The 23,187-nt window shown below is 35.4% G+C and overlaps 1 protein-coding gene across 4 annotated transcripts in view; it reads right to left on the bottom strand.

The window, feature by feature from the left end:
• Positions 1-23,187, bottom strand: part of ARMC2 (armadillo repeat containing 2) — a 68,809-nt gene that overhangs the window by 41,187 nt on the left and 4,435 nt on the right. For all 4 annotated transcript variants that reach the window (XM_082756945.1, XM_082756948.1, XM_082756946.1 and 1 more), the window contains 6 exons: positions 22,383-22,455; positions 19,973-20,141; positions 18,573-18,783; positions 15,249-15,299; positions 5,257-5,327; positions 1,320-1,412 (listed from right to left, as the gene is read on the bottom strand). In XM_082756945.1, the coding sequence (XP_082613071.1) occupies positions 1,320-1,412; positions 5,257-5,327; positions 15,249-15,299; positions 18,573-18,783; positions 19,973-20,141; positions 22,383-22,455 (668 nt within the window). The remainder of the gene's footprint in view (positions 1-1,319; positions 1,413-5,256; positions 5,328-15,248; positions 15,300-18,572; positions 18,784-19,972; positions 20,142-22,382; positions 22,456-23,187) is intronic.

Raw genomic sequence — 23,187 nt, 5'->3', positions numbered from 1 at the left:
AATTATATTAAAATTATTATTTGAATACTTATTTTTATAGGAAAAAAACAGCTGTGCAGTTAACAACCTAAATAAATCCATATAACTTGCATCTGCAGGAGGTAATGCAATTTAGTCACAATGTATGTGAATATTCAAGAAACAGAAAAACTCACAAGCTCTAAGGGTTTTGTAGTACTATATTCAATTAACTGATATGAAAGTTCCATTAGATAATTTATTATTAGAAAAATTAAGTCATAATCAAATGGGGAAAAAAGCGTTTTGTTTTTTAAACAGAGACAAATGCAGACTAAGCCAAATCAAATAGGGACTGAAGAAAAGGGGCCTGAAAATTATTTTCCTTAGTTCCAGTCATATCAAGGGAATGACATGATTAGATTTTACCTTTAAATAGTATTTTGCTTGCCTATAAAGAGCATGCCACTATGAAAAAGGTTAATTCAGTGGCTGATATTTGACAATTTCAGCATTAAGCAAGGAAAAGGTGAAGTTGCACAACTGTTTTCCAATTTTCTGACCACTGTTTTTTCTACACATCAGTTACAGATGTGGGAATGAGAATCTTGGCTTTTTAAAATAATGGTGCATTCAGGGAATCAGTCAGCACTGTACAGGTGCTCCATGCTCATCTACATTTTCAGAATTATGCAAAAAAAATATATATAACTTTAATCTGTAGCATGCTATAACAAACTTCTGCAAAAGATCCTGTTAAGTTGAATCAATCCCCTACTTTGATGCTCACTTTTAACTGCTTGTAAAAAAAAAAGAACTAAAAAAAAATCTACTTTCTATATACCCACCATTCAAATAAATATAATGTTTATACAGGGAAGTTAAACAACCTTTTTCATGAAACTAAAAGGGATTTCAGGGTTCAATCTTTCAAGACACACTTAATTTACTCAATTTTGCTTTGATATTCTGGGTCGTTACATGCTTTTCTGACACATCTAACACTTTAAGCATAAAGGGAAATTTTCTTTAAGATTTCCTCACTTTTCTAAACTTAGTTTAGACCTTCAATACAGCCTATGCTTACAACAGTGAATCTCTGAAGTACTTTATTCTTAAAATTATTACCTCTCCACTGACTGCTAAGCTGGCAGAGCTATGACCTCTAAGATAAACTATTTTAATCAGACAAGATCTCTAAACCAGTGTTTATTTTACACTGCTAAGTCACTGAACATATGAAAGCATAAAAGACTACATAGTTCAACTACAGTTATTCTTCTATAGTAAATACAAATGAGTCCCATGTCTCCTGTAGGAAGCAGAACAGAAAACAGATTCTCAAGAACAGCGTTACCCACCGCTTTTCAGTTCCTGTAGAATTGGTAGAACTTTCATATGCCAAAAGATTTTTTCCTCTTCTGATTCATTTACTCTTGTGTCATCCTCTAAGCCTTCAAAACACATTCAAAACAAAAGCACATATTCAGTGAAGGTTTCAACTTCTACACAAATAAATCATCACAAACACTTTATTCATCAATCAGGAAAAAAAAAAAAAAGTCTTATTTTTCTATATTCTAGGTTATTCTACCTATTCAAGATTTTGTTTCTGTTTACACTTTTTCCAAAATAAAAGTTTCAAGCAAAACAACATGGATAAATGTTTTGATATGTCAAACCGCAGTGTAAATCCAGATTTGTTTCTGTTTGCTGACATTAATGTTTCATTTGATTGCTGAATTGGAAGGTAATGACTACATTTACATCAACATGTCCCACAGTCTTTCAGCTCTGCATCCATGTGACAGCTTATTCTGTGTTAAAAACATCCATACTACAGACAACCCTCTGGGACTAAAAATTTTATCTAGTACACATGCACAATATTACACAAAGCTTGATTAACTGACACTTTAGTCTCAAGCAAGAAGTAAGGGAAAAAGTCTTACTAGTTAAAACATCCTGTTAGTAATTCTAACCACTTCAAGCAATCAGATTTTGAAAACTTCCTGATTAAATTCACGTAAAATGCAAACTTCTCTCTATTCTTTGTTACTCGTTTGACAATTTCTTATGCAGCATTTTGGGAGATAAATGGGAAAGTGCAGATATCTGAAAGATGTTTTGCTTCCAATAAACATGTCAGGAAGTTTGAAGTCAACCAATTCCCAGCTCTCTTGGCCACCCTCAACCAATTTCCTACAAAGTGAATGAGAAAGAGCTACTGTTTGTTGTCAGAAACCTTATCCCCTTCAAAAACAGAAGTTTCAAGAAAGAAAAAAAAAGATTTTTTCTATAGTTTCTTTTGAAAAGGAAACATAAAACATGTCTACCAGCAAACAGAAAGTTAAAAATTGGTAGACCAAAAAAAATATCAGTGGTCTGGAAATCTTCTGGAAGCAAAACTGAGAGCTTGGATCTCTTCTCAGACTGAACAAGGCTGTTGGTAAAAATGGGTTTTCATAAAAAAAATAGATTCCAGTACTGACTTGCAAAAGAATTCAGCATCACTGAGAATTATTTCAATCTGCTGTACATCCTTTTCACATTTACCTGGCACTATGCGAAGTGACAAAATTCTGGTCTTGACCATTGACCCACTACTCCTGGAGAGCCAGAGTTTCTGTACAACTTTAGTTTGGAAGGAGCTAACAACTGCTTAAAGATGCACGCAGGCATATTTCTGGAGTTCAAGATCAGGTTAATCTCCTTATCTTGATAGCAAACAAAGTTGTTGTTATAATGTTGAGGTTTGGTTGTGGGTTTCTTTTTTTTAGTTTTTGTGAGGTTTTAACTTTTTTTTTTTTTAATAGGGAAGTAAGCCACACAACTCCACTAAGTAACAAGAACAAAGTACTTTTAAGGGACAGATTTGTCAGAAAGTATCTCCTACTCTTTGTTACCAACTCTTGCATTTAAATTACAACGTAAATTCTGAGCCAGTTCAAACATAACGATAAATCTAAAACAGAATACTATGAGGTTTGCGTTCTGAGGACAGTATCTCAGACCTTAAAAAAATGAATGTGCTGAGCTTTACTTGAAAGAGTGAAACAATTTTAAACTGTTTTAATGTTTTGTTTGTTTTAAAAATCCAGAGATTAAAAAAAACACTTTTTTGTATATCCATATTGACTGTCTGTATCTTTTACACAGAGTAAATCTATCAATAATATATGTTAGCATAGATCATGCAAAAAAAAGCTGATGTTTCATAAAATATATTGCTGGTATGTGCATACATACATATTAGTGTAAGTATATATTACTAGGTAACAGAATTATTATTTTTTACTTATTTTGCAGACCTTTTATTAAAGTTTCCAGATCAAATGAACTCAGAGTCTTAGATTTGAGGAGTAGTTTAACAAAAACACTGCAGTGAAAATTCTGTTCTGGATAAGGTAAGAGCATGGCTGAAATGAGACCATTGGAATAGCTTCCACTTATCTTGCCTACCACAAAACCCACATATTTACTTAACTATCCCTTTTCTTTCTAATTGACAGCTACTTCTTGTAAATGCTAAGATGGGATCAACTTCCTAACCATGCACATGCTTAACTTTATGGAGCAATAAATAGAAAAGTTCAGGTATGTATTTACAGATATGACCAGATGTTTTACTAGAAAAAAAAAAAAAAAGCCATTTAATTTTTAGTTCAGAACAAAAAGAACTGAAGTTTTGTGCCACTCTTCTGCAATTGTCTCATATCCATCAGAAAAAAAAGAAGAGTAAAAAAAAGATTATATAAAATATAAGTTGTATCATAGTATATTTTTTTAGTCAGGTATCTCTTGTAACTATCAAAAAGAAAAAAAAAAAGATTATTAGCTTTTAGTAAACAATATTAATCCTAGCAATAAGAATAAGCAGTGGATATGTGATTGTAAAGAAAATTGACATTAATAAATTATAAACTTGCAGAACTCCCAGTCCTGGGAGATTTTTAAGGTGCAGATGAGAAGTTATGGTACTAGTTGTAGTTGAAATTTTGCAGAAACAGTCCTGAACCTCCTAACTGAGCAAATTGTAATTCAATAGGAAAAATACTCAAGCAAAAGAGTTTAGCAAACTGAAGTTTGTTGTCTCAGTTTTTCACAGGTCTTAACCACAGCTTTGCATTCTGGTAAAAAAAAAAAAAAAAAAAAAAAAAAGTCACTAATCAGCCTACATTTATTGGTTGCTGTTTTTAGCATGTAAATACAAGAGCCTTAGCAACACTGAGCTTTCAAAAGCTGTGTACTGCCTGACTTACCGTGTTTAACCTTTTCATGGAATACTTACTGGCTACGTCTATACCAATATGAAAATAGTCTACCTCCTCTCTAAAACGTGAAAGTACAAACAGAAATCTGAAAGTAGAAATAATCTGTGAATGAACACTCCTTCTGGCTTACTGAAGTTTCTGAGAATTCCTATAGCTATCCAACTATTTATTCTGGGGTTAAGGATGAAGTAAGGAAGCTATATGATGTTAAAATAAAAAAAAAGTAGATATAAAAAGACAATCATAATAACACACATGATTTTTCTCCAATAAAATAGCAGAAATAGATTAAAAGGCTTGTAAATGGAGAAGATACGGCCCCATAGAATAACAACTCCCATGATATGTTAAGTATTCCCAGTTTCAAAACGTAAACAAAAGCAGAGCATATCACAGCTTCTGCCAGAACAATCCAGAATCACAAAGCTGCTTAGTTCTAATGAAATAGTAATAAAGTAACAGCAAAGTAGAAAACTTCAAGTTTGCATACCAGACTCTGAAATATGCACTTGCTATGTACGAGCCATGCCAGTTCTCAGAAAATATTACTTAAAATCTGTTATGTAAAAATTAGCAAAATGCAGCCCTGCAGGGGAATCCAGAATCTTTATCTTCAGCTAATATAGCCTGAGGTAGTCTTATTAGTTTCAGTGCAACTATGTGAGCTTACAAAAAGTGATGGACGATGAAGTGTTAAGGGATTGGCAAATTTTTAAGACTACGTATGAGAAAACGTCAACAGGTCTTAGAGTGAGTATCTCTTGAATATTATTCCTCTATACCAATACTAAAAATACAATGCATTTAGGAAAAAAAAAGAAAAAAAAAAAAAAAAGAAAAAAAAAACAGGGGAAAAAAAGATCTCCAAATCACAAAAAATAGATTATATCTATTTGAATGTATTTCACAACTGCAAATGTAAGAATAGATTACACACACACACATATATATACACAAAAAATATAATGATAATTTTAAAACCTCCGTTTCTTTGACTGGAGATTGAAATGCTTTATATGAGTACCTGCTAGTCGTCTCTTCCACCCCGCACTTCTTGGCCACAATGAACCTACACCAGGCTTTCTCATCTGGTCACTAAAAGATACAATATAAACACACAGAAATATAACAGAATACAGTGCTCAAAATGCTTCCTTCTTCACACATACTCAATACAAGATCCATGTATTAATAACTGATTGGAAAATATAAACTACTTTTACTAATCTGTTAGTTTATTTGCTCATTAAAATGACACGTTAAGTACAACTTTCTTCAGTATGTATTACAGAAAGCTCCTTCAGAAATGCTGACATATTTACACCACAAGAGGTCACCCTTAAGGAATACAAACTGATGCATTTCCACTTGTACAATAAGACTGGAAGCTGAACCAAACTAAACTCAAACTGATCCAATTTTTATTACCATGAATATAAAATTTACCACTTTAAAACTGTAGGTTTATTCATGCACAAGGACAATGGTTTCTTATGATAGAATTAACACTTCTACAAGATTTAATGAGAAGATTTTTCAAAGAAACAAACCTTGACAAACTTTAATGTAAGTATTAGAATTTTCGGATCTGCATGGGAACTATTTCTAATTGCATAATGTAGACTAGTTTTGTTAGTAAAAGAAATGCATGATGTTATTTTTTGTAAAGCAATGCCTTAATTCTTGTTGATTATATTAGTAGACTTTTTTTGGGCCAAAGGAAATTGCTACATGCATCTGTGAATAAATCTATCGTTTGCAGATCTATACACCCAAGAGGCATTGATGTCCACGTATATAACAGACTCTCTTTATTATTAAAACAGGACTCTTTCCTCCCTTAAATTCTCTACTGAAGACAAAGGTCTTCATCTATGTTTTCTATTCTCAATACATGCTTTATTTCACACTTCTTATTCCATTTATAGTTCATATACCAATACAACCTAATCTCCTAAATTTCCTTCTATGGCTAACAGTAGCGTGTTAGCAATGTTATTTCATTTATTTTTTTTTAACCTGTTAATTTAGTTGCTATAAAGCTTAAAGCTAAACTGTTTTTTAAGTGGTTTGCTGGATTGGCGCCTAAATCCTGTCTGCCAGTCCAGACAGAGATGTAAGTCATCCTATCAACAGATGGAGACAGAATAAAACACAAAGCTCTTGTAAGATGACTTCCCTATAAAAGGGACTGGAAAGCTGACTGTGATCAGTCAAAAATTTCCCAAGCAATCACATTACAGAGGAACACTTGCTTTATTATGGCTAACAGTGAATCATGCTTTCCTTTACAGCATGAGGATTTAAGTGCTCTAAAATCCAAACGCTTGCACAAACTGTCTTGAAATTATTGAAGCTCATATATAGCATTTCCTAGTCATCTTGGGAAGAAGTTCATTTCATTTTTTTTTTTTTTTAAAAAGGTAAGTGCTTACATCCCTAAAACAGACCAACATCTGCACACGCATAGGCTAAGAAAGAAGGTTCTATAGTACGCATTAAATACAGTTTAGTGTTTTAACACAAATCAAAACCTGATTTCATTCATGTGAATAAGTTGTCCTACAAACTCCAGAAGTTTCAGAAATAATTCTATAAGGTTTTGTCATCCCTGAAACCAAGACTATAACCTCTGGAAAGGACACTGAATAAGCAAGAGAATAACTACTTCAGTCACTTAATACTAATCCAGCTATATTCAGAAATCAGTATCCTAAAACTTGCGTGTAGGCATAATGACACCATGGCTACCTATAGGCATGACTGCCTATACGAATATAGATGTTTGAGTTTGCTCTCTTCAGAAAAAAAAACACCTATATCCTGTCCATTTCTCTTCCTCTAAAACATTAATCCATAAGAAGAATCGAAGAAACTTCAATAGAGACAATCCCACAAGTTCTGTAGCATACAAAACCAGCTGAATAGAAGAGACCCTGAAGCAAAGGATGTGGTAACCTGAACAGTTACCAGTCTACGTATGAGCAACGAAGGGGAAGACCATGTCAAAGTCTGAACTGAGTTTTTAAAAAATAAATAAAAGCCTGGTTAAAACCTATGCTTCCTTAAACATCAGTATCAATAGGTTTAAAGACATAGCTCTTTGCAAAAGCAGGCTGCTCCACTGCTTGTATTCACAGAACCGAGGAACTTTCATTATTTTCGGAAAAAGAATACCCTGAATACATATATAAATGAGAGCAACTGGTGGGCATGCTTATCTTCAGGGAATATGTACAATTTATGAATTTTGTGAGAGATTATGAAATCACTTTATGTATCTTTACCATGCTGTCAACTCCATTTTAGTCAGTCTTTTGCTTCTTTGTTATCTTTTCACTTTCATGTAGGGCTGAAACTTCTGCAGCAAGATCTTGTTAAGAAGTATGCAGTTAAAATGTAATCAACCTACTCTAAAAAATAAGTTACCTACTATTGAAGGGAACTGGCTTGTCAAGAGAGCAGTTGCCTTGGAAACCAAGTCAATTGGCAGAAATCTGATCAGCTGATAAGGGACTCATCAAGAAAATCAACTGACAGAGGCTCTGATGATTTATAGAGGAGGAAAAACTTGGCAACTGGTTCATCTTTATCCCTCTTGTATGAGGGAAATCACAGTAGCCCGTATGAGGAACATTGCTTTCTTGAATGTAGGCAGACCATGAGGACTGAAGTAATGCATACTGAAGGGAAAGTAGTATTCATTCAGAAACCCTGTGTGTTTATATGTTTGTTTGTTTTTCTAGCCATGAGCCTCTGCTAATGGTTAATCTGTAACCTTTCACATTCAGAAGTATTGCAGGAAATGGTACATTTTTAAGAACTGCATCACAGAGGCAAAGGATTGGGCTAGCTCCTTCCAAAGATGCTGCTTATGACAGCAAAGTCTGTCTCCCAACCATGAGTGTAAGAGCCCAACAGAGAAACAGTGCCTGGGCTCTTTCAGTTGGCCACCAAGCTGAGGTCGAGCCCTCTTTTACTTTTATTGATAATTAGTACAGACATAGCCCTGGTGCCCCAACGATTATCTAGCTACCAGTTAAAAGGGGTACACAGAGTAATACTAACCCTAAGTTAATGCTTCTCTACAGATTTGCCTCTTAAGAAGCATGTTTGATCAGTGAGGCAGCAAAGTTTAACGAGAGGAAGCAGGGGTTGTATGAAGATCCCAAAATAACCAAACTCATTTTTGTTGACAAAAAAATGGAAGGAATTGACATGCAAGAAGTTTCTGGAGACTGGCTAACAAAAAACCATCTTCTCTCCACCAGCTCCATATAAAACACTAGTGTATCTCAAACATCAGCAACACTGAATCCAGAAAAGGTTATGTGGAAGACAGCTTGGCAGGACAAACAGCAGAACCTTGTCTTCTGAAGGTACCATCTGCAGAAGCTCCAATACTACTAGAATTTACAGAACTTACACTTCTATAAAAATATGAAACTAAACATGGTCTAGTTAGGCCAAAAGCTTGTCTTCAGCTACTCCTTTTAGTATATAAACAGATGACAAGACACAGAAGTACAGACACTCACAGAGAGACGTATTCAGAAGTTCCTTCCTGATAACGAGCTTTAGTCTGCATTGCTGCCACATGAAAGATCTCTTATCATCCACGTGCTCTCAGGAACACATTGGTCTCAGTGCTAACCTATAGTAGCACTTTATAAAGTAATATTTAGTTAGGGTAGATTTAGATTATTTTTAAATAAATTTCTAGAGCATCTTAGTTTATCAACTGTTTTCTTTCATTTTTGATGCTTTTTTTTTTTTGGTCAGAAAACTAATTAGGAGCACACAATTGCTATACATAGATATCTGCACAGCATTTTCATTACCAATTAACCACAGTTCTAATTTTCTCAGTTCCTTCCTCATAAGCAAACCTATCTACACCACTGCTAGTTTCACTGTTTGGCATTAGAGCCATTTTATTTCTTGTCTTTATTTTGATTAGGTAAACAAAATCAGCAGCACATAATCTAAAAGTGCACTGGACATTCATGTGACAAAAACATACAAAAGCCACAATAGGTCATGCAGAGTTCATCTGTGCAGTGTCTTCTAACAGTGACCAACAGGCTTCTTTGATGCTTCCAGAAAATAGAGGATGCTCTTGGGGTGTCTCACCTAGTTGTTCTCCTTCAGTTACTGCCCTCACACTGTTCCCCCTCATGCATTACCCCCTTCCTTTTTCCCCAGTAATCACTGTAATCATTCCATCTCCTTCCTCCCCCTTTATTTTTTAATTCTTTGCCTTTTAGCCCCTACAAACTTACTTCCTCCTGGTTAATTTAGAACCCAGAAATGTGATTCAAGAGCAATTTTGTTTTGGATAATTGGCGTACTGATGTTTTCAGGTCTTCAAATGTCTAGAAGAGAACCAAACTCTTCACAAGGCTCTGAAAGCAGACTAGGCACTGCAATAAGATGCAGACTCTTATACATAAATAGAAGCACTGAACATCATCATTAACACACATTGCATGCATTGGGAAGCTAGACAATGTACCTACACCCAAAATCAAGAAGTCTGACTAAGTGATGAGAAGAATAGACATAGAGCAATGCTAAGCAGATCATGGGGGCCTGCTCAGGCAAGCCTGTAGGACAAGTATCAGTAGGATGACTAGACACAAAGGGGTTTAATTCCAGGTTAAATCATAGCAGTGTCTCCTCCAGTAGTGGGTAGTCCTGAAACAGGTGTGCCATTTAGAAAGACTGTTCTTTGAGGCGTTACTGACATGTATGTTCAGAGCATGACTACAGCTACACTATAATTCAGGTTTATTTTTAACGCTAGCAGTATCCAGGACAGCATTGTTCTACTGTTAAATGATCCTAATCATTTAACTATTGAAGCAGGTCTGTACTTTTCTTTCAACTGAAGATTCACAAATGGACTACAAAGGGAAAACCTGCAAGGATAAGTTGTGGAAGTATATACAACCAATAAGTCTCTAAAAAGAATGGGTAAATAACTAGTTTTCTTCTTTTGAGTGCTCATCATACTATGTTTGATTACAAAAAAAAAAAGTCACAATGATGATTTTCACGGACAGAAAAATATGATCTGGAAAAGTGTCTCAGAGTGCCCTTTGGGTCTTCATTCAGCTGGACAACACTATACTGTGAAGCTTCAAAAAGACCACAGTGTTTATTCAAATATGAACAGAACTTGTTGACAACTCTGCAGAACTCATCTACAGGCATACAGGTACTTGCACTATAATTGAAGAGCCTTAGCTAAAATCAGGAGGGTAAAAGGGAAGAGCTTTTACCACACAATCCCTCAAGAAATCCCCTAGCTGAAGTGCATATTTTCTACTACAGCTCAATAACAACCACAGAATTTTTCTGAAAATTTTCAGGTCGACTATATAGGAAGAAATAATGACACATCTCATGCCTAACACTCGTTAAGTAGATTTTAATTGTGGAAAATATGGCTTAGAGAAATACCTCACAGATGAATAGCTCTGATAAAACACAACTCTGAAATAAACTGCTTGATAGGCTAGAGGAAAACGTAAAGTCAGTACAAAAAGTCATCTTGTCCCTACAGAAAACAGCAGGACTTGCTGCAAGAACCTGAATCTTTCTTGCTCCCCTAATTAATGCATTATCTGCCTAAAAGGGTATTTTCTTACACACGACAAGAACAAAGGCTCTCCTGATACATGTTAATAGCAGACTGAAGCACCTTTGTGGAAACACATGTCAGGGACAGGGTCTTGGTGCACACAAGTGCATAGAAAAGAGATCTTGAAAAAAGGGAAGGGTTCTGTGTCTCCAAACTTAAGAGAACTTCAGATACATGAGGTCCCAAAAATAAATAGCCCAAGTCATATTAATATCAAATATAAACCACGTCTTGCCACATCTTACCTGTAAGACTATACTGAACAAGAGGAACTGGAATCACACAGGAGACACACACATGCTTCCCGTACTATGAAACAAGCAAACTTCCCCAAAAATTTTTTTGTTGACATGTATAAGATACAGAATATCAGGATATTCAGGTTCTGAAAAAATTACTGCAAAGTCACTGCATACTTATCGTTGGTCAACCATCAATTTTAAACACCCAAAATTTTCTACCACAAAGCATAAGAACCCCCAAGAAATATGTTTCTGAAAAGTGAACTCTTTATCATAACACCATGCATTGCATTGGTGGGTACGACATGTAGCACTGGTATTTTAGACCATTACTTGAACATGCTGCCCCCAAAGGTAATGCAATAAAGCACATTCAACGATTTTCTACTTATCTGCAGTACATTAACAGAAAATTAGAACTCTTCCATCATCCTTAAGCCTTCAAAACACAAAAATGTTCCCCTTCACCCTAGAGGATGGGCAACTTTGATAAGGCTTTGATAAGAGAGAAAGGCAGGCCACTGCTGTACAGAACATTACATCAAAAGTTGCAAACTTGACTTAGAAGAGATGCTACAGACTCCGTGGAGTAAACATGAAAACTAAGCAACTCAAAACTGTGTGTATGTGCACTGTGTGTTTATCTTGCACATGGGTCAGAGGCAGGCTGGGATCAATGCTGTCCATCTGTGTTAGAATATTCATTAAAATCTGAACAGTTAGCTCAAGGCAGAAAAGGGTTAGCCACTAAACAGCCCAACACGCTCTTAAGAGCTTTTGATATTATAGGCAAACAAGTACGATTCCCGTATGCTTTCCCTGAGATTCAGTAAATACACACCACTTAAAATTAGACTGAACATCTAACTCCCATTGGAGTAATTATACTTTGCAAGCCAACAATTCAAGATCGCTATCCTTTCTTCTTTTAGGTAAACAATCATTACAATCAGAAAAGCTATGCACTGTAAAAATAATAATAATAAAAAAAAGATACTTCTAATGCAAACACTTCGTGAAGATGGCAGTAGCTGTCTTACAGGTCAAGATGCAAACCAATCTTCTTTCCATGGCATTGCTGCTAAAATTTCAGATTTTGAGTTTAAAATAATACCACTCAAATCATTTGGATACAAAAGCAGTACTTAGGAGGACTAGACTTGAAAATTTTATAGGGAGACCTATGTGGGTGCTCAGTATTCCACCAAAAGTGCTGGTCAACATCCACAGATCAGCTCAAATTTCACGCCAGCTGAAACACAATCAGAATTTGACTCCCCACCAAAACAAACAAACAAAAACAAAAAACCCACCACGCACCAAGGTTGACAATTCTGCTTGATCAAGACTCATACACTCAAATCCTTCTGCTAATAACAGGTGTACTCTGCAACAGAACTAATCATCTGAAGACTGTGAATATTGTAGAAAAACTGGATTGCAAACTCCAGCCTGACTAACCCAGCTGCTGGGTTTACTATCCTTCTGGTCCGAACATGAAGCCAAAGATGGCCTTACACTAAAAAAGCATTTTTTTAAAAAACACTGAGAAGTAAGAGCAGATACATATTTAAGAAACAATTCAGATAATGCATGTAAAGAGAATTAATGCATGGTATGCAAACCTAGCTCCTGTTTATACACACTTCCAATTGACACTTTCAAAACTAAGCAACTAATAGGAATTGTTTTTAGCTTTTGGCAAAAATCAGAAAATTAATATTTTACTTAATTATTTGTTCTTACAGAAATTAATTTCCTATATGCCATTTAACATTTGCATGTTTATTAAACCACTTATTCTTATTTAATTATACTATCCAGGTATTTTACGTTGTCAAAGGACACCAGAATTAGTTTTCTCTATTGTAATTCATTGATCAAATGGGGAATATGTTTTTTAACTTATTTTAAACCAGGTGATTTCTTCCAGACCCACAACATAGTACCTGCAAGGCATTCTATCTTTTTAGACACAGCATTGACCTTCAGTGAGCTACTTAAGAGAACGTGTTCCTATTTTGCTCAACTACTACTGAACTTTCCTTTCTATGATGTCATCTTAGGGACAAACAATGTAGGTACAAACACAATGTGGGAATAAGTAATAGATGTGCCTCAAATTAAAAAGACAGTGTAACAGCTCAATATTTAAAGGCTATTTTTCTTTTAGAAAACATAAGGAAGACTGTATTACTTGCAGACAGCTAAAAAAAAGGTATAAATTAAAGTATTAAACCAATTACACAAATCTTCAATCATTCCTGTTTCTCAGCTACAAAGATTTTCAAAACATACAACTGATTATATGTCCTGAAATTATTTCAAGAGTTAGAGGATTATATCATAACTAACAACACCAAGAAGGAAAAAAAAAAAAAAAAAAAAAAAAAAACAAAACACAACAAAGGGAGTGAAAGGTATAACTGAGATTATGTGATACTACTGATAAGAGAAAGGATAAATAATACAGAGGCAACATAATTTGCAAAAATATATTGACAAATAGGCCAACTACACTCTGAGTCATCCTGAAGACGAGCAAATAACAGTTCCTCTATAAACACAGTCATGGGCATAGTCCATTACTTATGACAGATCCAGCAATAAAAAGAATAGGGTATTCTGTTTATACAGGCTGTTGAAGAACTTTGTGTACATATTAAATAGCACAGCTTAAAAGAATAATAGGAATTGATGAAAACCCTATATCCTCATCCTTTATATTCTTCGGACTTTGCATTTTCTGCCTAATATGCAAAGTACTATTGACAATTCCTATTTGTGGCAGGGTATCTTTAGGAAAGCAGAGAATCGACAGATGAATTCTCATGATTAAAAAAATACACCTGAAATACTAGCCTAAATATTCTAGTCTGAAAACCACAGCATCTTCATCTACCTAACCTGAATCTTGTATAAGCATTCTCATTCTAAACAAAACTTCAATCTAAATTCATTATTATTCCAGTCCTACCTGGACTGTCCATTGCCTTTCCTTTACTCCTTCCATGGCAGGCACTTCCATTCTGGTGCCTCAATTTCAGTTAGGAATAAGAACTCTCAAGACCTAGATATCCCACATTTTGAGACCAATAACCTAAGAACTAGAGCAGAAAAACTCCCTTTGGACTAGGCAGCAAAAGCATGCCTGAACTCTGCGCTGTCTTTCACAAGTGAATAGATGTTGCCTGTTGCTCTTTTCCTCAGAGGTCTGTAAAATTTCTATTCTGCGGATATCTTCTTGGAAGAGCAACTATCACATTTTCTTCGGAAAACTCCTTAGAAAACCCTGCAAAAGCTTTTCCACCACTTGATTGTTTCTTTCTTAGATCAGTAGTCTTAACAACTAGTAAAACTGAGGCAGAAATAGAGAAATGTTAGTTAGGAGTAGATTAATCTTCTGCTTCTGTATAGTTAGGAGTAGATTAATCTTCTGCTCCTGTATCTTCATAAGAACTCCAAAAGTTATGAATATATATAATGAGAAAAGACAGATCCTGAAGAAAGTCAGGATAATCTGCAGCAATATCAGCTAAACAACACAGCAAGCTGATATTCATATTGTGGCATTAATTTTAAAAATTCAACCAGAGCAAAATAGAATGGGTACTCTCATCAGGAAAGAAATCTCTCTCCTCTGTAGGTATTCTTTACTTTGAGGAAAAAAAGAAAAGGATATTTTGGGCACAGATGTGGAGCTAGTTCAAGCTATCAGATAGAAACAATTTCCAGCATTCATCCACTGCTTTTATTGTATTGTATTAAAGCATTCCAGAATTCTAAAAAGCACTGGAAAGAGAACACTGGAAAGAGAAACTTGTCTTACAGAAACAGTTAATGAATACTTAAGAACTACGTCAAACAGGCATTTACTACAAACAGCAGTGGTGATAGAAAACAGGGCATGATACACCTTCCTTACAGCACCTTCTAATCCTTTTGTAGCTATTTATAGAAATCATTAATTATTATAAGTGTAGAGCAGGCCACTTGGGAGCAAACTGTTTGCCATCAAGCTTTTCCTTGCTGAAGGCACCCATGTTTCTAAGCAGTCCTGGGATGATATCTAAGCTTTCAGAATATTGAGAAATTGGAGGAGGAGAAAAAAAAATCATCTTTTCTCACCAGGGAAACGGTTGCTCTTCATCAGCAAATCTGCCATCACCGGTGACACTTCTGTTGAAATATATGAATGCAGAAAACATTTTAGAAGTTTCATTTCTATAGTAATCACAATAGATGGCAAGGCACAATGGCTGGATGAAGATGAAAACAAAACTCAGCTTCCTTATGATTGTCAGAAACTGCTCTTTGCTTTCCTGAGGCAACATGTCAATAAATTCAATCTGCTTCAATTAATAGATTTTTTCTATTATAACTAGATGGTTATTTGAAAAACAGTATTGCAAAACAAATGACAAATAACCCTTCTCCCAAAAGGTCTTTTTTTTTTTTTTTTTTTTTAAAAAAAAAAAAAAAAAAAAAAAGCATCTTTATACAGTAGTAGTGATTTCATTAGTGCTGTTCATTCTTTTCATCAGTCCTTTGGACAACAAAAGAATTTGAGGTGGAAAGTGAGCTAGAATAAAATACTTTCCTCTTGTTCCCTTTGAAATAAATGTAATGGCATTAATAGCAGTAATCTGCCATACTATTTTGGCATGCCCTACAGTTCCACTATTAATAGAAAAACAAGTTCATTAGAAAAAATATTTTGGCACACACACAGGAAATGCAGGGAAAGGACAGTGAGGAGTCTCAGGCACCTTTTCCTGTTTTTCCTTTACAACCCTCTTGCTTAATTATTGCAAGGGCTTTTAGATCACTGGGAAATAGAATTGAGGCAGACACAACTGCTTAACATGGAAGATGACAAGATTCCAGATAATAAGTGTTTTCACATTCCTCTAAGTCCTCACCATATTATTCCTGAACTCAACATACTTTAAATAGAAAATATCTTTTAACTTTGTACAAGATGCCTTAAGTATGTACAACACAGGAGTAGCTGCAATCTAATCAGATCAATCTCCTAGCAAATATAAACATGTTCTGTTGAGAAAGAACGCCAAAGCTCTACTATTGCAATGATCCCTCTATGGTAGTGAAACCGTGTATATAAAACTCCTATCAAGAAGAAACTCATGGAAATACACTGGAGGACAGATTTGTGATACCTTTCAACTGCCTTGTCAGATGAAGAATGACATCTCTGAACTTAGAAAAGGATATAAATCAAAGCCTGCCTGCCTCATGTAGTATCACGTGAATACTGAACGAATGTGTTTATTGGCATAAGTCTTAGTAATGACTTAGAATGTATGAGAGCAGCTGAGATTACTTAGAGCCATTCCATCATATGATGACATGAACTGCTTGGGTTGATTGAGATGGGAAAATAGCCCGAGGGACCCTTGTCCTTTACTAAAGCAAAAACACCTGGTATTATTCTTGTGTACTTTGCAACATCACAGTCATGTCTTACTCAAAAACGTATGAGCACCTAAATGTTGCTGGTGATCCTTGGGACAAGAGTATAAGCCACACAGGCAGATCTCTTAGGAAGCATTGGCAAAAGTCATTTTTGTCTCACACACACAGAAAGCATGCAGAACCCACAGAAGGTGGTAAAGATGCACCATTCAAAAATACGCATCTTGAATTAAACACCAAAAGAGGGAAGAATGTTACGTTACTCTTCTGTTTTAGAGAAAACAGGTTTAAAAAATCTTAAACAAACACACAAACAAACAAACAAAAAACACACTTGGGGAGCTCTCAAGCTTATCATAGAATCATTCAGGTTGGAGAAGACCTCTAAGATCATCTAGTCCAACCTTTAACCTAACACTCAAGTCCACCACTAAACCATGCTACTAAGTTCTACATCTACACATTTCTTGAAGACCTCCAGGGATGGTGACTCAAGAAAGTCACCAATAAAGGATAAGCACGCGTTTTTTGAATGGATAGCATGGATGTATGACGAGCTCTAAATTAACCATTTAAGCATACCTGCAAGATTTAAAATTATGACTCAGAAAGAAGGTTATTCTTTCCAATTAGTAAAAGTAGCAAATGACCTTTTCTTTTTAGAGACACTTGGACACCATTAACTAACTACACGTTTCAACTGCAACACCAAATTACTTCACACCACAACTTACTACATAAAAGTCAAATTACAGCAACTTATGTAGCATGATAATCCATACAGTTTTTAGCTAGAAAGTCGTCAGGGTCACTCATTGTCTCCTTTTCCCTCCCCTCGGATACACAAAACTTGTTCTTTGCTCCCACAGCTCCAGTCTTTCGGAATCTTTTTTTTTGTTGTTGTTGTTTTAAAGCTGCTTTCAGTTTAATATAAAAGAAGAGCATTACAATAGCTCTGCTACGTATCAGTTCCTGTAACAGCTTCAACATTCTTTAAACTATTCAGTACCATCACCAAGTTAATTAATGAAAGGGTGTGTTTTATTGTTTGTTTGTTTGTTTTTTTTAAATAAAAAATAAAAAAAATACTCCCTAGTGGCAAAGCATTTGAAAACCCAGGGAAATAATTTCTTCCTAGGCATAACAACAAACTAGAAAGAAGATATTTACTGACAAACATTTAATGGTGACCAATTGTTTATATAATATGTTTTGAAAATTGTTATTCATTCTTTGTTGTAGAGATTGTCAGATCTTTCAATATTATTCAAACCAAACAGCTGTTTGTCCAGCTAATGCAGCAACTGATACATGAGACTGACTAGTCTCACAGAAAATTCCTCCCTCTACAAGAGATTTTTTTCCTCTCTTTAATTCTGATCTGAAAAGACTTAATTGTGAATTACAGAATGGATAGCATCTATGTTCACTAAAATCAGGCTGTGTGCATGTAAATCTCACTAATCTGTTACAGCTCTTTGATCACTGACAAAACTGAACTAAAAAAATTCAAAGCCCACATAAAAATCTGCCTGCATTTCCAACGAGTTTATGCCAATTTTTGTGTATGAACTTATTTCCCCAATACCAGAACTGAAAATATGGCTCTACTTATCTATGTACCTAAGGTAAGAATGTGTAGAATGTTAAAACAACAGGCTTCAACTTCAAAAAAAAATAAAAACCACATTGAATTTAAATTTGAGTATTCTATATGGATCTATTAAAAGACTAAGTTTCGAAAATGTGAATGATGAAAAAATTAAAGTTATAGCATAGCAAGCAACTCCCTACCTACAATTTTTGGACAAATTAGTCTTTTGAGTGTGGAAACTTCCTGAGAACACAGCTATTAAATTCTTCTGCCAACTAATCTGAACACAGCTTTGGTTTAATGCACAAATAGTGTTACCTTAAAATCCCAACAATTCTAAATATTTTGATACTCACACAATTGAATGACTAAAAAGAGCATTGTGTGGAAGTTGTACATTGACATACTTGAGCAATACTGACCTTTCACCTTTTCGTTGAAATAAAAAGTTTCCTGCTGTGCCTTTTAGGACATCTTCCCTCTCCAATTTGCTGCTGCTATGCTCATTACAAATTAATTGTCCACTTTCATCATTAAATGGTGTGTATTCCCTTTGCTCTGTCAAGCAGGTATCATTACTTCTGCAAAGATTACTCATCCTAGCTGGTTCTTCAGAATCTAGCTTCTCTTCATCTGAAATAGCCAAAGAGAATATATTTTGCAGGACTGTTCTTACACAATAAATACACAGGAGGGAGCTCAAAATGAACTACTTGTTTGTCATGTTATATTATCAAAATTTCCTTGTATTAATATAAAAAGTGAGAAAGCTTAAGACTATTTTGAGCAAAGTATTCAAAGTTTTTTTTATGAACATCATTTATTTAAGTTTTCTTGATTTGTTTTTAATGTTTTAATCTCTCAACTTTTTAATTGCCTTTTTACAGACAAGTGGATTGTACCTTGTGAGAGAAGTGATTATTTTTTAGAATTTGAATATTAAGAAGGCAAGAAAAAGGCAGCTGTTAATTTTGTACCTTGGTATGTACCCGTTAGGAAAACAACCTGCAATAAAAACCTAGGTAAACACTTACAGGACACCAGAATCAGAAGAGGCAACACAAGGCAATAACTATGTTAGGTTCTCAACTTCTCCAATTAGTCACTTCAACATACTAGGGCTAATGGATACTCTACAAGATGTACACAGTAACAAAGTAAGCTTTTTTGTGCGTTAGCCTTATTTTGCAATAAAGTAAAAAAAAACGAGATATTCAGTTTATCATATAAAATGACAAGAATTATCATTATTACAAATGAGTCATCATTAAAGACAGAGTTCCACCACATACAATGAGCCAGTGTGCAGGAAACCAAGATCTCAAGTAATTTAATTTCCCATCTGCAAGAAAATTACTTTTACATCCCACATTTAGTGACCTTTATTAAGTCTCCACTAATGAAACTTAACAACAAATATGAAGTAGCTGGAGGCCTGTCGAGACATATCACTCCTATTTACTCTTCCTTTTATGCTCAAAAATCCATCAGAGAATCTCCTTAGATGATGCCATCTCCTTATCTCGTTAAATATTTCAGCATTTGCTGTTAATTTTACTCACTGAAGAAAGCTTTCAGAAAAAAAAAATAATTACTTAAAAACCTATAGGAAACAAAGGCACTTGAGAAGCTTCCAATTTATTTTCAGAAGTGAAAGCCAGTATCATTTTTTTTGGAAATCACATCATCAAAATTGGTTTTAAGCCATTTAGTATTTTTAAAACTTACTCTGAAAGGACTTGAAAGTTCTTTAATACAATAATTAATGTAACTAATGATAACTTCATGATGGGTTTTAATATATAGGAAATGAGATACTTACTCTGATCAGGAGGAACCATTTTAGCAGGAAAGACATTTCCCTGAGAAGTTCTTCTAAATAAGCGTGCCCGAGCACTGCTGATTTTTCTAACCTCTGCAGCATCCACAGCAGGCTTTGGAAGGGATATGGAAGGATCTTCATCTTTTGCACTAGTGACTAGTACTGGCTTCTGTCACAAGGGTAAAGAAGAAATTTTAATAAAAGCACAATTTTCATTTAAGCAGTTAAAAAAACAGCCACAAATGATTTATATAAAGAGGTAAGCTCAGAATAGAAGAGGTAAGGAGTTATTTGGGTTTGCTCATTAAGAGGACATATCCAAAATCTAATGACAACATTCCACTGAATGAGCCAGAGCACTTATACCAATATCACCACAGAAAGCCATTTAAAAGCAAACTTTCAAGGGTACAAAAAAACAAAAATTAACCGACTAACCTAACTTGCTCAGCAAAGCAATTGAAACTTGGAATTGCTTCCCTCAGAAATACTTATTTAACATCATCTGCAGTGCACTTATTTATTACAAGAATGTTCTGCCAAAGACTTTTGCTAGCAATTCTAGAGGCACAACTGTTCTTTACGATTTGTTTTTGAGTGCTAAAGTAGTATTTTCAAAACACTTCAAACTTGTTCATATCATATATACCACTTCCTATCACACTGTGACAAATCATGCAGATCCAGAAACTTGCAAGTTCTCATTTTATTTGTCAGTATCTCACATCTTAGAGGATGTGACCAACACTCTGAACGTCAAAACAATTTTTTGTGCCTTACATAAACATTTCGCCCTCTAATATCTGGGTTCTCCACCAATTTTCTTATAATAAACAATCTATATGAAAGCCTTCAGTTTGATCCTCTGGAGCCCTCCCTGGCATTAGCTGAAGATAAGTAAGAGCTGAGACCTACTGCCCACAACTAATTCAAGCTCTACATTTACAGTGTACTAACGTGTCTCGGTTGGTAAAGTGATAAAGGCAGGTTTTTTGCATTGGTCTTAACAGTAATGAAGCTGCATTGAGCGTCCTCCCCCAACTCACACACACACTAAACCAAAAAAAAATAACACCAACATTTAAATCCAAATATAGATATATTTAATATATACTTATATGGTATGGCATCTCTTGAAAATAGTTTTTCTTGCCTAACTTCACAAAGAATGCCACATTTAGATTGCTGTACTGAAGGAATAGTACTACAGCAAGCACACGTAACTGTTTTAGCACACTCTGTTCTCTCTGATATTAAACAGTGACTGTGACAATCTTATATTGAAAGATTAAATATAAAAATGTACAGAGCAAATACATTTATAAAATGAAAATAATTCAAATTTTTCACAGAGGGAGAAAAGTTTTTTTTTTTTTTTTTTACAAGTACCTCTACCCAATTTTTAAATAAATGGCAATCAATTACACTTTATATATGTGAAAGTCAGATACAAAACACCATTAATTAAATTACTTTCATATTATTGATCACAGGATGACTGAGGTGAGCAGGGACCTCTGGAGGCCATCTGCTCCAACCCCCTGCTCAATCAGGGACACCCAGAGCTGCTGCCGTTTGAGGATCCCCAAGAGGGGAAGCTCTCTGGGCAACCTGTGCCTTTGCTCCATCACCCACACAGCACAACAGTGTTGCCTGGGGCTCAGAGGGAGCTTCCTGTGTTCCACCTTGTGCTCACTGCCTCTGATCCTGGCACTGGGCACCACTAAAAAGAGACTGGCTCCATCTTCATTGCACCCTCCCTTCAGCTATTTATCTACATTGACGAGATCCCCCTGAGCCTCCTCTTCTCTACACTGAACTGTCCCAGCTCTCTCAGCCTTTCCTCACAGGAGAGGTGCTCCGAACCCTTCACCATCTCTGTGGCCCTTAATGGGCCACCAACTCTCCAGTTGCTCTGTATTATTGTAGTGCTGGGGAGCCCAGAACTGGCCCCTGCGTTCCAAATGCAACCTCATTAATGCTCAGTAGAGGGGAAGGATCACCTCCCTCAGCCTGCTAGCAACACTCCCCCTAAAGCAGCCCAGAATGCCATTAACCTTTTTTGCAGCAAGGGCACATTGTTGGCTCATGTTGATGCTTGTGACCTTTTGGTATTTTAGTCATCTTAAACGAGAAAGCTGACTCAAGTTTCCGTCTTCTAACTCTTGTTAATGTCACTTATAATTATAATGCAATACGGCAATATTTAAACAGTATAAAATATTTTAAGCTTTATTTTTGGAGGAAAAAAAGACATGGCTGACTTTATAAGTCCTGGACTAACATTATGACAGACTTATTTTTCTCTGCAACTATTTCAACAAGATCCTTTCCTACCACTGTGTTGCATTGTATAAATTCATGTATTTTCCATGTCAACATTGCATAGAGTCATGTCCAAAGTACTCACAAAATCCAGTGGGCTAAGGCGAACACCAGAAACTGGTCTTGATTCAGCCAAATCAAAACTGGAAGCATGAACACTAGGATAAAGAAGCATAAAATGAATAAAGCAGCGATTATATTTGTGTATTGTTTTATTTATTTTAAATAGTATGCTTCTGTTGTTTGCCAATGACTATATAGAAAAGGATGAAGAAAGGAAGGGTAAGAGAGCACTTTTACATCACCACTCTTCTTTGATGAATGCTGTTTAACTTCAATATCTGGCTATTCAGCAGCATCAGGGGAGAAGAATTACCAGACTGCCTGTACATGTGCTGTGATACAGTATATTTCATATACATCTACAACAATTATTTAATATAAGCCTAACTTCATGCACAAACCCAACTGTGGTTAGCACCAAAGCTGTCTGACACATACTGCAAAACACTGCAGGGCAGAAAAATCAGGTTTGTAAAGGCATGAGCGTGCTCCTTACTACAGCACAGACAGAACAAGCATGGATGTCAGCCTGAGTGATCTTATTACCTGGTCACCAATAAGCACAGCCAAGTCACTCTCAGGTTCCTGCCTTCTGTCAGAGCACAACTCTACACAGCGTGGAATATAAGACGTGTAGAGTGCTTGAAAACATCATGGCCACTGATTTAACTCGTATCACCATTCAAACATGGTTTAGCACCCTTTCTGGCAGACCTCACACTTAACATTACAAAGACAGCTGATTTCTCCTCCCCACAGTCATTACAGCTCTCCAGGTATGACAATTCTAAAAAACGACTGGGGAGATGGATGTAAAAAATAAAAAA

The sequence above is a fragment of the Aythya marila genome (assembly GCF_965140915.1).
Source record: "Aythya marila genome assembly, chromosome: 3".
Taxonomy (NCBI): Eukaryota; Metazoa; Chordata; class Aves; order Anseriformes; family Anatidae; genus Aythya; species Aythya marila.
Note: the sequence above shows the minus strand (reverse complement) of the source record. Positions and strands in the feature narration are given on the sequence as shown.